The sequence below is a fragment of the Tachyglossus aculeatus genome, chromosome 26, assembly GCF_015852505.1.
Source record: "Tachyglossus aculeatus isolate mTacAcu1 chromosome 26, mTacAcu1.pri, whole genome shotgun sequence".
Classification (NCBI taxonomy): domain Eukaryota; kingdom Metazoa; phylum Chordata; class Mammalia; order Monotremata; family Tachyglossidae; genus Tachyglossus; species Tachyglossus aculeatus.
In genome coordinates this window covers 1,455,721-1,471,459 of record NC_052091.1, presented here as the reverse complement: position 1 = coordinate 1,471,459, position 15,739 = coordinate 1,455,721, and the positions used below count along the sequence as shown (strand labels likewise).

At 58.6% G+C, this 15,739-nt stretch overlaps 1 protein-coding gene across 5 annotated transcripts; it reads left to right on the top strand.

The window, feature by feature from the left end:
- The first annotated feature begins 351 nt into the window (after positions 1 to 351).
- Positions 352 to 15,472, top strand: DHX34 (DExH-box helicase 34). 5 transcript variants are annotated; one of them, XM_038766827.1, is made up of 18 exons: positions 1,787 to 2,297; positions 4,196 to 5,266; positions 5,501 to 5,812; positions 6,305 to 6,559; positions 6,970 to 7,072; positions 7,225 to 7,442; positions 7,931 to 8,105; positions 8,405 to 8,598; positions 10,141 to 10,248; positions 10,360 to 10,596; positions 10,868 to 11,041; positions 11,867 to 11,981; positions 12,283 to 12,389; positions 12,662 to 12,934; positions 13,679 to 13,855; positions 13,979 to 14,120; positions 14,312 to 14,432; positions 15,433 to 15,472. In XM_038766827.1, the coding sequence occupies exons 2-18, from the start codon at positions 4,454 to 4,456 to the stop codon at positions 15,434 to 15,436; spliced, it is 3,528 nt and encodes a 1,175-aa protein (XP_038622755.1). In that variant the 5' UTR covers positions 1,787 to 2,297; positions 4,196 to 4,453; the 3' UTR covers positions 15,437 to 15,472. The 5 variants fall into 5 exon arrangements, with proteins under 5 accessions (XP_038622753.1, XP_038622755.1, XP_038622752.1 ...); XM_038766825.1 differs by lacking the exons at positions 1,787 to 2,297; positions 15,433 to 15,472 and adding an exon at positions 352 to 384 and having other exon boundaries at positions 14,312 to 14,436; XM_038766824.1 differs by lacking the exon at positions 15,433 to 15,472 and having other exon boundaries at positions 14,312 to 14,436.
- Positions 15,473 to 15,739: the final 267 nt, after the last annotated feature.

Sequence of the window (15,739 nt, the reverse complement as noted above, 5' to 3'; positions counted from 1 at the left end):
GGAGGAGCCAGGGTCGGAGGTCCAGTGCTTTGCACATAGTAGGCGCTTAATAAATGCCATTATTATTTGTCTCCCCCTTTTAGACTGTGAGCCCACTGTTGGGTAGGGACTGTCTCTATGTGTTGCCAACTTGTACTTCCCAAGCGCTTAGTACAGTGCTCTGCACACAGTAAGCGCTCAATCAATACGATTGATGATAAAGTTGTTGACCCGAACCGGGCCTTAGCGGGAACAGACGACACGGAGGCGCAGCGGCCCCTGGCGGCCGCTGCGGGAAACGCCGGGCGAGCGGGGCGCGCAGGCGCGGCTCGGGGAGCGCGCAGGCGCAGAGCGGCGGATTCGGGGCGCGCGGCTGCGGGAAGTTGGGCCGAGGCCTCGAGTGAGGTGATGGGGGAGACGAATGGCGGAGGGTGGGCGAAGGGGGCCTCCCTCCATCCCTCCATCCCTCCCGGGGGCTAAGAGACACACAGAGAGACGGGGAGAGATAGATGGACAAGAGAAGAAGGGGAGAGACCTTGGGGGGGTGGGTATGGACTAACAGAAGCTAGAGGCTGAGAGTCAGGCAGAGACACAAACAGGGGGAAGCAATCCGAGGGACGGGGAGATGGAGGACACAAGGAGAGGCAGAGAGACGGGAAGACAGAGAGATGGGAGGGATGGACTGTAACCTCATTGTGGGCAGGGAACGTGGCTTCCAACTCTACGATAATGATGTGTGGCCTTTGTTAAGCGCTGGGTCAGGCGCAGCCCCCGTCCCCCATGGGGCTCGCAGTCTTAATCCCCTTTTGACAGATGGGGTAACTGAGGCATAGAGATAGCCCACCTCCCCCACACGTCTGCTGTGTGACCTTGGGCAAGTCACTTCACTTCCCTGTGCCTCAGTTCCCTCATCTGCAAAATGGGGATTAAGACTGTGAGCCCCACGTGGGACAACCTCATCTCCTTGTGTTCCCCCCAGCGCTTAGAACAGTGCTTTGCACATAGTAAGCGCTTAACAAATGCCAACATTATTATTATTATTATTAAGTGACTTGCCCGAGGTCACACAATAATAATAGTAATAATGGCGTTTGTTAAGCGGTATGTGCGAAGCACTGTTCTAGGCGCTGGGGTGGATACAACGTGATGAGGCCCCACGTGGGGCTCACAGGCTTAATCCCCATTTTACAATTGAGGTAACTGAGGCACAGAGAATAATAATAGCATTTATTAAGGGCTTACTATGTGCAAAGCACTGTTCTAAGCTCTGGGGAGGTTACAAGGTGATCAGGTTGCCCCTCGTGGGGCTCACAGTCTTCATCCCCATTTTACAGATGAAGAGGCACAGAGAAATTAAGTGACTTGCCCGAAGTCACATAGCTGACAAGCAGTGGAAGTAGGATTAGAACCCGTGACCTCTGACTCCCAAGCCCGGGCTCTTTCCACTGAGCCATAGTGGGGCAGAGCCGGGATTAGAACTCACCTCCTCCGACTTCCAGGCTCATGCTCCTTCCACTAGGAAGGACAACACTTGGCCACTCTTGTACACAGTACACTTGGGCAGAGTCTTCCATCTCTGTTGTATTGTACTTTTCCAAGCAGCACTTATAGGTAGTGCTCAATAAATACCACTGATGAAGAGGAGGAAGATGGGGAGAGACCAGGGAAGACAGAGTCCCAGAAACTGGGGAGGCAGAGAGACAACTGGAGAGAATCAGAGGAAGACAGAAACAGGAGGGGGACGGGAGATGGAGGAAACGGGAAGAGAGGAGAAACAAAGGAAGAAATAGGCTGAGAGATGGGAGAGGAAGGTGGAGACAGAATCAGAGATGAGCGAGAGAGGGGAAATGGTGAGGTAGGGGAGACCGTCCAAGAGTGAGAGATGGAGATACAAACTGAAAGAGACTGGCAGACCGAGTGGTAGTGGGTAAAGACAGGAGCCCTGATATCCCAAGCCTGATATTGATTTAACATCTCCTTGGTACCACACACCGTCCCATTCATTCATTCATATAAATAGATAAATCGTATTTATTGAGCACTTACTGCGTACAAAGCACTGTACAAAGCGCTTGGGGAAATAGGAGAAAATAGAAGGAGGATATTAGGCCTTTGCCCTCAAGGAACTTCCAGCCTGCTTTGAGAGAGAACCTCAACAAAAATGTCCCGGAAAACAGATAGTGGTTCCCTGAAGTGCGCAGAGATTGTGACTGATGGTGTATGTGAGATCAAGAGGAGGTCACGGAAAGCGAGAGGCTTGGGATCAGGCCAAGCTGAAAGACAAAGCTACAGACAGAGGCAGAAGCAGTGCTACCATGGTGAGACCATCCTCATCCTCGGGCCATATTTCTTTAAGGTGCCCAGGTCAGGTTCAGGTCAGAATGTGGCCTGGTGGAAAGTGCCCAGGCTTGAGAGTCAGGAGTCCCGGGTTCAAGTCCTAGCTCTGCCCCTGGCTTGCTGGGCAATCCTGGGCAAGTCACTTGACCTCTGGGCCTCAGTGACCTCATCTGTAAAATGGGAATTTTAAGTCCTGGCCCCCTACCCTCCCCCCCTTTAAATTGTAAGCTCCGTAAGGACAGAAATCATGTCTGTTACTGTGATTGTACCCTCCCAAGTGCTTAGTAGAGTGCTGTGCACCCTATAGGTGCTAAAACAATATTTTTGATTGATTAGAAGTAAGGTACCTGCCCTCCCTTCTTCTCAGACTTTGAGCTCCATGAGGGACGGGAGCTGGTCAGATCTGATTATCTTGTGTCTACCCCAGCGCTTAGTGCAGTGTTTAGACCCTAAAAATGGCTGAATAAACCAATCTATGGTATTTTGTGAGTGCTCACTGTATGCAGAGCACTGTATTAAGCTCTTGGGAGAGTATGATACAACAGAGTTAACACACACGTTCCCTGCCCACGATGAGCTAAATTCTGTCATCATTAGATTATTAGGATCAGGGAACCCACCAGGCACTAAAGCATGACAAACCCCATTCTCTCTGCACCCCTCAGATCTGGTGATATTTGCATATGGGCTGGTTTCTTGACATTTTCGTCTTCAGGCTGCGGGGAGGGAATGGAGGAAGAGAGAGAGACGTGAGTCTCTCAGAGAAAAGGGAAGGGAGGATACAGGAGGCTGAGAAAAGGAAGAGACTCACCATGGGGCTGTGAAAAATGCTGCCAGAGTTTTGGTACTTCAGAGATTATGTAAATGAGCAAGTAGCAGTTGTCTCCTTTCAACTCTTGACCTGGATAAAGCAAAATAATAGCCCTTCTCGAGTGCCTTTAGTGGGAGCTGGGCACTGTACTGAGTGCCTGGGAAAGTACAAAACAGAGGAGTGGCACATTCCTTGCCCCTCAGGCCTGAAAATTAACTGGCTGTGCTATTGGACAAACTTATAATGAAAAGTGCCGAGGACAAACTGTGAGTAAATATGTAAGTGCAAGAGATGGTGGAGGGGTTCACGTGATCTGGGGTGCTGGGAATTGGTCAGGGAAGGCTTGTTGGTAGAGGGTAACACCTGGAATTTGCTAGGCACTTTTATTTTTCCAAAGCGCTTTCATAATAATTGTGGTATCTGTTAAGCACTTACTATGTGTCAAGTACTGTTCTAAGCAGTGGGGTAGATACAAATTAAACAGCTCGGATACAGGCCCTGTCCCACATGGGGCTCACAGCCTAAGTAGGAAGGAGAACAGGTATCGAATCCCCATTGCAATAGAAGACACTGAGACATAGGGAAGTTAAGTTCATTCAGTTGTATTTATTGAGCGCTTACTGTGTGCAGAGCTTGGCCAGTGTCACTCAGCAGGTAAATGGCAGAGCCAGGATCAGCGTCTAGCACATAGTGAGCACTTAACAAATACTATCATTATTATTATTCTCTGTGCCTCAGTTACCTCAACCCTGAAATGGGGGTTAATGCTGTGGGCCCCATGTGTGACCTGGACAGTGTCCAAACTAATTAGCTTGTATCTACCCCAGCGCTTAGAGCAGTGCCTGCCATATAGTAAGCAGTTAACAAATACCATCATCATCATTCCCATCTCCATTTTTTGCCTACTTTGGGGTTCTCTCTGTTGCTCCTCTGCTGGCCCAACTCCCGCTCTTAGGTAGGACTGCTTTGTGGTGTGCCTGCCCCGACCCAGACAGTAAGCTCTTTGAGGGCAGGGCAAGAGCAGTAGCCGCTGTGGGTGACGGGGGTGCCCGGTGACTTTGTTTGCAGGCCAGAGCCATGATACAGTGAGGAGCCCCGACTGCAGAGAACGAGGAAACCCTGAGTCCAGAGCCAAGCCCGGGATTGTTGACCGTCTGTTTCTGGGCCCTGACATTGGCTGAGCTGGGAGCTGTGGTGGTCCCAGCGGCCGCCCCCCGAAGCCTGGGGCCGGGAGCCGGTTGGAGATGTGAAGTTGTCCACCCTGCCAGGAAGGGGCAAAGAGGAAGGAGCGAGAGGAGCCCATGACCCAGGCTAGCCACGCCAGCCATGTCAGAGTCAGGGAGCCGGGATCGCGGTAGGGAGAGCTGTGATCGCGGCCGGGAGAGCCGGGATCGTGGCCGGGAGAGCCGGGATCGTGGCCGGGAGAGCAGGGATCGCAGCCGGGAGAGCAGGGGCTACAGGCCCCAGCCCGATGCGGACTCCTGGGACTGGGACTGCCTGGATACGCGGAGGAGGCTGGAAGAAGTATTCTTCCGGGAGCAGGACTCCGTGCGCGCGGGCTCCGAGGACTGCCGGCAGTTCTGGGCCTTCTTTGAGCGGCTGCAGCGGTTCCGGGCCCAGAGGCGAGAGAGGACTGATGAGGAGGAGGGAGAAGGGGAGCAGCCCGCCCCGGGCCAACCCGACGCCCGCCACCCCGCCCTGGCCGACCTGCCCCGGACGTACGACCCGCGCTACCGCATCAACATGGCCCTCCTCAGCGGTGGCGAAGTGGAGGGCCGGGGTGACCGGAGGGCGGCGACCGCAGGCGTCCCCCGCGAGAGGCTGGCCGAGTTCCGCCTGGCCGTGCTGCAGTATCTGGACTTTACGCAGAAGCAGAGCCTGGCCAAGCTGGCCAAACTGCAGAGGGAGCGGGCAGCCCTGCCCATCGCCCGCCTGGCCCCACGGCTCCTCAGCGTGCTGAGGGAGAACCAGGTGGTGGTGGTGGCCGGGGACACGGGCTGCGGCAAGTCCACCCAGGTGCCCCAGTACCTCCTGGCTGCCGGCTTCAGCCACGTGGCCTGCACCCAGCCCCGGCGCATTGCCTGCATCTCACTGGCCAAGCGCGTGGCCTTTGAAAGCCTCAACCAGTACGGCTCGCAAGTGAGCGGGACTGCCGGGGGTGGGGCGGGACTTCAGGGTGGAGGCAGATTTGGAAACGGGTAGTGGGTTCCTGGAGACGGGGTTGCCAGCTTCGGAGTGGGTCGGTCGGAGACACGCCGGCCGTGGTGATGGGCCGGGGTCCGGAGGGGCGCCCAGGGTGGGATCCTGCTCCTTCCCCCACCCCGCCGGCCCCTCAGATACCCACCTACCTTCTCTCTGCCCCGGCGGCTGCAGGTGGGCTACCAGATCCGCTTCGAGAGCACTCGCTCGGCGGCCACCAAGGTGGTGTTCCTGACGGAGGGGCTGCTGCTGCGGCAGATCCAACGCCAGCCCACGCTGCCCCAGTACCAGGTGCTGATAGTGGATGAGGCCCACGAGCGTCACCTGCACAGCGACTTCCTCCTGGGCGTCCTGCGCCAGCTGCTGCCCACCCGGACCGACCTCAAAGTGGTGCTCATGTCGGCTACCATCAACATCGCCCTCTTTTCCGCCTACTTCGGCCAGGCGCCCGTGGTGCAGGTGCCCGGGCGGCTGTTTCCCATCTCGGTGAGAAAGTGATGGGCAAGAGGGGTGGGCGTGGTGGGTGAGGGGAGCGGAGTTGGTGATCGAGGGCCCCCTCCCCGCCAGCATCCTGCTCCCATTGGCTATTCCCAGCTCGCCGCCTGGTGATCTTCTCCATTCAGTTTCTCCTCCGAGCTCACTCTGAGAGCTGTATAGGACTTGGGAGGGTCATCCCGGCTCCACCAGTTGTCAGCTGTGTGACTTTGGGCAAGTCACTTCACTTCTCTGGGCCTCAGTTACCTCATCTATAAATGGGGATTAAGACTGTGAGCCCCCCCATGGGACAACCTGATCACACTTGTAACCTCCCCAGCACTTAGAACAGTGCTTTGCATATAGTACGCGCTTAATAAATGCTATCGTTATTATCTCATCCATCCCCTGCCTCTCGGGAAAGGCCCTCCCTTCCCTTCCCATCAGGGGTGAGTTTGGAGCCCAGCTCGGCCTCCCACAGCCCCGACCGTCCCCCCCGCACAGGTCATCTACCAGCCGGTGCCCCAGGAGGAGACGTCGGCCCGGTCAGACAAGCTGGACCCCCGGCCCTACCTGCGCGTGCTGCAGGCCATCGACCACCGGTACCCGGCCGACGAGCGAGGCGACCTGCTTGTGTTCCTGAGCGGGATGGCCGAGATCAGCGCCGTTCAGGAGGCCGCCCAGACCTACGCCACCCACACCCAGCGCTGGATCGTGCTGCCGCTCCACAGCACCCTCTCTGTCGCCGACCAGGACAAGGTGGCGGTGGGGTCGGTGCGGCAGGAGGGGCCGGCGCTCACTTTCCCTCTGTATTGGCCAGCTCTGCCCCCTTCCTTTTCTCTTCCTCTCTCTGGCCCCTCCCTGGTGTCCACCTGGCCTCTCCCTTGTCCCCCCCGGTTGTCTGGTTGTCTGTCTGTCCTGGCCTCGCTCCACTCCATCTCATCCCTCCCGGATGTCTGCCCTATCCTCACTTGCTCTCTGGCTTCCTCTCTCCGTCCTTACCTGAGATGGCGGGAGTAGGTGGTACGTAGCTGGGGATTGACAGAGGCGGGCTGGATTGTCAGCTCCTGGAGGGCAGGGCCGGGCCGGGGGCTCCCAGCTCAACTCCCTCCAGGATAAGGCTGGTGTCAGGTGATGGAGACCCCCTCCCCGTCCTCCCCTCCGGCCAGGTTTTTGACGTGGCTCCTCCCGGGGTCCGGAAATGCATCCTCTCCACTAATATCGCCGAGACCTCAGTCACCATCGATGGGGTCCGCTTCGTACTGGACTCAGGTATGAGCTCATCTGCTTCCTCCTCCTTCTCTTCCTTTCCCTTCTCCCCTTCTCTGCCTCCCACACGCCTCCCCTCCCCATGAGAGCCTGCAACCTCGGGGCCCTGAAGCTCCCTCCTGGGGAGACCCAGCCCGGCGCCCTGTCCCTTCCAGGCAAGGTGAAGGAGATGAGCTTCGACCCCAAGGCGAAGCTGCAGCGACTGCAGGAGTTCTGGATCAGCCGGGCCAGCGCGGAGCAGCGTAAGGGCCGGGCGGGGCGCACGGGGCCCGGGGTCTGCTACCGCCTCTACGCCGAATCAGACTACGATGCCTTCGCCCCCTACCCCGTGCCAGAGATCCAGCGGGTGGCCCTGGACGCCCTGGTGCTGCAGGTAGACAGAGAGCCCTGGGTTGCCATGGGGAGAGGGAGCCCCGCCATACATGCTGGGGGAGAGAGATAAGGACCTCCACCCAGGCCAGTGGGGAGAGAGGAATCCTACCCTCAAGGCCAGTGGAGAGAAAGTGATCTGACCATGCAGTCTGGGGGAGAGAGGGGTTCCCACTACACAGAGTGGTGGGAAGAAAAGCGATCCCCATCATACAGGCAGGGAGAGAGGGGCCCACACCACCCAGGCCGGAAGGGAGAAAGAGAGACCCCTACCATCCAGGAAGGAAGAGAGACCTGGGAGAGGTTGGGGTATGTAGGACCCTAGGGGAGCCAGTCAATCAATCAGTCAGTCAAGAGAAAAGGACTCCTCAGGCTGGCGAGGAGAAAAGGTCATTGGGGAGGATCTTCCCCTGTAGGGTGAGAAGAGGGTGAGGTGGAGGAACGGGACACCCACATCACTCTTGACCCACCCCACGGTGGCCCTCCCCACAGATGAAGAGCATGGGGCTGGGGGATCCCCGCACTTTCCCCTTCATCGAGCCACCGCCCTTGTCCAGCCTGGAGACGGCCGTGCTTTACCTCCGGGACCAGGGAGCGCTGGATGCCGCAGAAGACCTGACGCCCATCGGAAACCTGCTGGCCCAGCTGCCGGTGGATGTGGTGATCGGTGAGCCGCACCCGCGCACTCGGTCCCCACGGGCCGGAGACAGGAACTTTAGGGAATTTGGGCAGGGGGAGACTTGAGGGCTTGGCCAAGCCACCAAAGCCCCCAGGAAAGAGCTGGCTGCAGGAAGAGGGAGAGGGGCTAGACCAGTGAAGGGACTTCTGGCTTGGAGGGTAGGCCCCGGGCTGACTGTGGTGCTTCCTTGGCTGGAGCCAGGCCAGTGGAGGGCCGGGACGAGACTGAAGACGGGGACCTTGAGGTCAGTGGGTGGATGGGTGGATCTCAAGGCCATTTCCCCTCAGGAAAGATGCTGATCCTGGGCTCCCTGTTCCAGCTGGTGGAGCCGGTGCTCACCGTGGCGGCTGCGCTGAGCGTCCAGTCCCCGTTCCTTCGCAGCGGCCTCTCCAACCCGGACTGCGGAACTGCCCGCAAACCCCTGGAGAGCAGCCATGGTGACCCCTTCACCCTCCTCAACGCCTTCAACGCCTGGGTGCAGGTGAGATGAGACCGCCTCCTCCCCTCCCGTGGGGGCAGGTTGGGTGGGATCACCTACTCAGCCTGTTGGGGTACTCACCTTCTGGGAGGAGGGACAAGAGAGAGGGCACCCAGTGTTCTGAGGGTTACTGGGAGGGGTGGGTTGTGTGGGACCCCTGGTTACTGATACTGGTGGGCTGGGGGGGCCCTGGGAGTGGTGGGGGTATGTGGGACCCTGGGGGAATCAGTCAGTCAAGAGCAGTTCTGAGCACTTATTGGATTAAGCATTTAGCAGAGTCCAGAAACGTTAGTAAGTAGGATTCTTGCTGGCCTCAAGGAGCTGACTGTCTAGCCGGGGAAACAGACAGTAAATTGCAGAAGGAGGAAGTCACAGAGTCTGTGAGCTTAGGTGGTGCAGAAATGCTAGAGTTGCAGGTGAAGGGATATAACCCAGGGAGCTTAGAAATTAATGGGGGAAGGGCTCCTCGAGAACACACTGACTTCAGAAGTTGAAGATGGAGAGGGCAGTGGTTGTCAGGATCAAAGGAGGAGAGAGCTCCAGGCAGAAGGGAGGGCTGGAACAGGAAGATGGCAAGGGGAGAGAAAAGAATGAGGCATATTGAGTAGGGAACTGTTAGAGCAGCACAGTGTGCAGGCTGGGGTGTTGGGGTGTAGGGGGAGAAGAGTGAGGATAAAGAGGTGCAGAGAGCTGGTAGACTGCCTTAAAACCCATGTTCAGTAATTTCTGTTTGAGACGGAGATAGATGGACAGCCATCAGAGAGTTATGAAGAAGAGTGGGGAGATGTGTGCTGAATGACGTTCTTAAAAAATGGTCCAGGCAGCAGAGCAAAGTGTGGACGTGTTCTGTTTTGTTGTCTGTCTCCGCCTTCTAGACTGTGAGCCCGTTGTTGGGTAGGGACCATCTCTATATGTTACCGACTTGTACTTTCCAAGCACTTAGTCCAGTGCTCTGCACACAGTAAGCGCTCAATAAATACGATTGAATGAATGAATGAAAATGACTGGAGTGGGGAGAGGTTGAGGCAGGGAGGTCGGTGAGGAGGCTGAGGTGGTACCTTCCTGGAATGGGACAAGGGCTTGGGCCAGTGGTGTATATTTATATATATTAATGTCTGTCTCGCCCCCTGCTCTGGACTGTGAGCTCATTGTGGGCAGGGAATGTGTCTGTTTATTGTTGTATTGTACTCCCCCAGCACTTAGTCCAGTGTCCTGCACACAGTAAGCGCTCAGTAAATGCAATTGAGTGAATTTAGCGGCAGACTGGATGTTGGGGGTGGAAGAGCGGGAGGAGGTGAGAATAGTGGCAGGGTTGCAGACTGGAGAGATGGGGAGGATGAGAGCAGGTTGGCGACAGGATGGCGGCACCCACAGCGTATGCCTGACTGGGTATGGCCTGCCCTCCACTTCCCCTGCCCGCATCACTCAGCCTGGAGGGTCAGAGACCCTTGGCGTTGCCAGCGCTCTCCCACCCCCCCAGCCCCACCCTGAACCACGTGGTCGCCTTGGTGCCACTCACGCCACCCCCTCCTCCGCTTTCCCTAGGTGAAGTCCGAGCGGGGCTCCGGCTCCGGCTCCAGGAAGTGGTGCCGCCGCCGCGGCCTCGAGGAGCAACGGCTCTACGAGATGGCCAACCTGAGGCGCCAGTTCAAGGTCTGAACCCGCCCAGGTTGGGGGTAGGGAGAGAGTACCCCAAGAGGGGACAACTGAGCCATGTGTCCGAGGGCCCGCCCCCGGCAACCCGCTGGCCTCTGTCCCCCGCAGGAGCTGCTGTGGGACCACGGGCTGCTGGCGGACTCGCGCCCCACCCCGGCAGACAGCTTCAGTCGGCAGCGCCAGCACCGAGAGCGCCAGGAGCTGCGGCGGCTGAAGCGGCGGCACGAAGAGGGCGAGGGGCGCCGGCGCAGGGTGCTGCCACTCCCAGGCCAGGAGGAGGGCTCCTCCTCAGGCGATGACGCCGCTGAGGGCGACGCCCGGGAAGGCGGCGCCGTGGACATCCAGGTGAGGAGCGACCAGCGAGGCCCAGCGCCCACCCAGGTGCGCGCCCAGGAGCCTGCCCAGGTTGACCCTGCCTGAAGAGGGTCTCCAGGGGGCATGAAGCCCTCAGGGAGGGACCCTTCCCTTCCTGGAGCCCCACACCACCTCTCCACCGCCAGGTCCAACCTCCCTCCCTCCTGTCGTGGTTTGAGGCTCCGTGGGGCAGCCCAGCTGGCTTGCTGGGGGCTTGGGGTTCGCCCAGCCCCACCCTGGTCTTCCCCCTGCCCTTCCCCAGGACGTCAAATTCAAGCTGCGCCACAGCATGGACGAGCTGCAGGCAGCCGCCAGCGCCGGCCGCGATCTGTCCCGGGACGAGCTGGCCCTGCTGAAGCTGGTGCTGGCCAGGGGCCTCTATCCCCAGCTGGCCGCCACAGACCAGTTCAACAGCTGCCGCAAGGACTCCGACCAGGTACCCCTTCCTTGCCCTTTGGGTGCCCTGACTGCCTTGCCCCGCATTTCCCTTCTCTTGTCAGCTGTACCCTCTCCCTGCCTGGCATTGCCCTCCTCTCAGCAGGGCCCAGCCTTGCCCTGTCCCTTATCCTTTCTCAGCTGGGCCCAGCCTTGCCGTCTTCTTCTCTCCCTCTTAGCTGGGCCCTGCCCTGCCTTGCTCTCTCCCCCCTCTCAGCCCCCTGCTGATACCCCACTAGACTGTGAGCTCATTGTGGACAGGAATGTGTCTTTTGTTGTTAAATTGTACTCTCCCAAGCACTTAGTACAGTGCTTTGCAAACAGTAAGCGCTCCATAAATACAACTGAAAGAATGAACAAAGGAAGGCCAGTGGGCTCATAGGGCAATAATAGTAATAATAACACATTATTATTATTATTGTACTCGGTAAGCGCTTACTATATGCCAAGCAGTCTTTTAAACACTAGGGTAGCTACAAGTTAATCAGATTGGACACAATCCCTATCCCACGTGGGACTCACAGTCTCAATCCCCGTTGTATGGATGAGGCAACGGAGGCACAGAGAAGTGAAGTAACTTGCCCAAGGTCACAAAGACAAGTCAGAAGGACTCCCAGGCCTGTGCTCTATCCATTAGGCCACACTGCTTCTTAAAAGGAGAGAGAAGCAAGGCCTGTCTCTTCTGTCCTCTGTCCCCCTTCCTACCTCCCTTGCCATCAAAGGGACCATCAGGTTTTGTGGGTGCTCTCCCAGTGTGACAGAGTGGGCACCCCTCAGGAGCACACTCAGTGTGCCGGAGTGGCAGATGACAGTTATCGTCTTTCAGATCTTCCACACCAAAACCAAGCAGGGGACCGTCCTCCACCCTACCTGTGTCTTTGCTAGCAATCCAGAGGTGCTACAGGTGAGCGGAAGAGACACTGATGACCGAAAGAGTGGAGGTGAGTGGGTGAGACTGCCCCCCGCACCCCGGCTTTCTGCTCTGGCCTGGGGCTTCTCCAGAGGAAACGGTTGGGGGACACACCAGACCTTACAATTATGGCCTGAGGCCGCAGAAAAAGGGAGGATCCTCTGGAGTACTGTTCCAGCCTGGGGCTGCCCCACAGAGTGGGATGGGGAGAGGAGGGACCCCAACTTAGAGCTACGGCCTGGTCTGCCCCACAGGAGGAGGGGAGGGGCAGGGAGGGGAGGAGAAGGCCAGTGATGTTCCCTGGCAGAATGAGCAGGGCGGTGCCCTTTCAGACCGGAGCGATGGGAAGAGCAGCCAGCACCAGCTCCTGGCCTTCGTCTCGCTGCTGGAAACCACCAAACCATACCTGGTCAACTGTGTCCGTGTGCCGGCCCTGCAGGTGGGGGACCGGGCATCGCACTACCCCGCTGGGTTTGCCACCGGGGCCCCCGCCCCACCTCCCTTTACCCTTATTTACCACCCCTCCGTTCCCCTGGTCTCCCATCTCCCCTCCCTTCCCAATCGCTAAAGCACCTGGGCCTGGCACACCCTGGCAGAGCGTGGAGATATTTGGGCGCGTCGGTCAGACGATCCTGCCCCTTCAGGGGCTCTTCTCATCCCGGGATCCTCCAGTGCCCCCCACAGTGAGCTGTGTCTACCCCTCGCCCCCAGGCTCTGCTGCTCTTCAGCCGCTGCCTGGACACGAATGGGGACTGCTCGCGCATCGTGGCGGACAGCTGGCTGGAGCTGGGCCTGGACGGGAGCGAGGGTGGTCTCCAGCTCCTCTCCGTGGCGGTACAGCTCCGCTCCCGCTGGGAACAGCTCCTGCAGCAGCAGCTGGCCCGGGGCAAGCGGGAGCCAAGGGACCAGGAGGCCTCTCCACGGGCGGAGCGGCAGGAGGTGGCTGCCCTGACCCAGGAGCTGCTGCGCTTTGGGAAAACCAAGGTAAAAGCCGGAAGGAGACCCAGGTACAGAGGTGCCCACTGCTTGTAGGGCACAGGATTGGGTATGGGTTCTGGCAGAGGGGTTTGTGGAGCGCTCATTGCTCTATTTGGAGTGATCTTCCAAGTGGTATAATTAATAATCGTGGTATTTGTTAAGCGCTTACTGTGTGCCAGCCGCTGTTCTAAATGCCGGGGTAAATACGAGCTAATCGGGTTGGTCACAGTCCCTACCCTATCCCACTTAGGGCTCCCAGTCTTAACCCCCATTTTACAGATGAGGGAACTGAGGCACGGAGAAGTGAAGTGACTCGCCTAAGGTCACCCAGCAGACAAGTGGCAGAGCTGGGATTAGCACCCAGGTCCTTCTGACCCCCAGGCCTGTGCTCTATCCACGAGGCCACACTGCTTCTCTGTGCCTTCTACTGTGCTTGCTGCTGAGGACAGGGTGCTGTACTGAGTACTTGGGAGAGCTGCGATGAGGGGAAGAGGTTTGGGTTGGGGGAACCGTGGCCAGGCCCCTGACTGTAAAGGAGAGAAGGGGGCCGATTGGTGGTGGGATGGGGTGGAGAAGAGAGCAGACACGTCAAGGAGGAGGCAGCTTGGGGTGGGGGAGGAAGGGGGACGGAGCCTGGAAGTGGGGGCCGCGGGAGATCATGGGAGGGGCTCCCGGAGGGAGCGATGTGCTGGGAACGGGCCGGGGCCTGCCCTGAGCCCTGTCCCTCCCTCCCGCCCCACGGGTCTCCAGGTGCCCTACCGCCTCCGCCGCCTCACCGGGCTGGAGGTGCAGAACCTGTACGTGGGGCCCCAGACCGTCACCGCCGCACCCCAACTGTCGGGCTTGTTCGGGGCCGCCGCCCTGCAGCCCCACGAGACCAAGGGTGGCTTTGCCATCAACGACTACCTCACCTACAACTGCCTCGCGGTGAGTGTCAGGGCCTCCTGGTCGACAGCGAAAGACAGTGGGAATTGACCAGCGGAGAATAGAAAGTCAGGGGGCTAGGTGGGGTGCCCAGTTCAACCCCCCTGACTCACGCCCTCATTGCAGAGCGACACGGACCTGTACAGTGAGTGCCTACGCACTTTCTGGACTTGCCCACACTGCGGCCTGTACATGCCCTTCACCCCCATGGAGCGGCTGTGCCACGAGAATGCCTGCCGGCCACCCGAGGACACCCCGCCTGACACGGGTAAGGCAGGGCCCGGCAGTGTGAGGCTGACCCATTTGGCCTCCCGGCTTGAGTCAGACCTGGGGCTCGCTACTTTGCAGAGCCTCCATGCTGGGGAAGGGGCAGGGTGGTGGGGAAGAACTCGTATCGCCCGCGGGGACCGGAGGAACCCCTCAGCCGGGCATGACTCAACTCCCATGCCTCCGCCGCAGGGGCCCCGCAAGAGTCCACTGGCAAGGCCACCGCCCTGCAGAGACCGTACCGCTGCGAGATCTGCCGGCAAGACCTCTTGCTCACCCCCACGGACATCCTCCGACACCGCAAGATGCACCAGTGAGCACGAGGCGGGACTTGGGGCTGAGCTGGCTGGGGCCTCGGGGGTAAGAGGAGCCACCGCCCACAGCCCTCACTGCAGCCCGGGGACTGTTGACTGAAACAGGAGCTTGAGGGGCAGGGGAGGCGAAGAGGCAAAACGTCCAGGAATTGGGGGGCAGGCCCAGAAGGCATGACTGGCCGCTCGGCCCCCAGGACGGACCACTTAAATATCACTGTGCCCTGGGGCGGGCCTGTTGTCCCCCGTCTTAATAAATCATTGGCTTCTAGCCTGAGCATTCCGGGTGGCTCCTGTGAACCACCCAAAGTGGGCACAGGATCAGCAGTCTGATTCTGGGGACAACAGAAGCCTGGTAAAGGGTGGCAGAGGATGGCACAGGCATCTTCGTGGTTGTGTGTTCCTCACTTTTGTTTTCTTGGCAAATCGGACTCTCCCCGACAATCGTGCCCTGGCTCCTCTAAGGCTCGGGTGTGCCTGGGTAGGGTTTGCCCAGGTAGGGGGGTGCCTTTACCTGCAAGCTATGGGGCGGCCACAGTCAGGACACTGCCAGGCCACTCCCAGCTAGGCAAGTGAAGAATGGAGTAGGATGGGGAGGGGTGGGGGGAGAGGGTGTTGATGATTCTCTGGGGCCTGAGGGAGGGCAGCAGGGGACACTGCCAGCCTGCCCTTCCTGCCCCCACCAACTATGGGTTTGGCTTGGCGTGGGCTGGGCAGGGAACCCAGTGGGGCCTGCCTTTGGCTGCCATTGGGATGGGTTGGAAGCCCCCAGGGACTAGGTTTAATAATAATAATAATAATAATAATGATAATAATGATGGCATTTTTTAAGTGCTTACTCTGTGCAAAGCCCTGTTCTAAGCACTGAGGAGGTTTCAAGTCGATTGGGTTGTCCCACGGGAGGCACACAGTCTTAGCTTAGCTTAGCTTACCAGCGCTTAGAACAGTGCTTTGCACATAGTAAGCGCTTAGTAAATGCCATCATTACTCCACATTTTACAGATGAGGTAACTGAGGCACAGAGAAATGAAGTGACTTGCCCAACGTCACACAGCGGACAATTGGAGGAGCCGGGATTTGAACTCCTGACCTCTGACTCCAAAGCCCGTGCCCTTTCCACTGAGCCACGCTGCTTCTCCATAAGCGGGGCTGGCGGGGTTTGGCGGGGCTGGGTTCGGGATGGCCCCATAAGGCGCTGGAGCAAAGGAGCTTCCTTTGCTTCTGTGTGAGCTTAAGCGGGTGAAGTCAGTGGCCGCTCAGCCCCTCCCCTAGGCGCTGCTGGTTGTGTAAGTTTTCCTTTGGCCCGGCC

Excerpts from the sequence above, each read along its gene's own strand:
- DHX34 (XM_038766827.1), top strand. The coding sequence starts at position 4,454 with ATGTCAGAGTCAGGGAGCCGGGATCGCGGTAGGGAGAGCTGTGATCGC. Across the intron at positions 10,249-10,359 it reads ACCTGAGGCGCCAGTTCAAG|GAGCTGCTGTGGGACCACGG; the intron begins GTCTGAACCCGC and ends TGTCCCCCGCAG. Across the intron at positions 12,390-12,661 it reads TCCGTGTGCCGGCCCTGCAG|GCTCTGCTGCTCTTCAGCCG; the intron begins GTGGGGGACCGG and ends CCTCGCCCCCAG.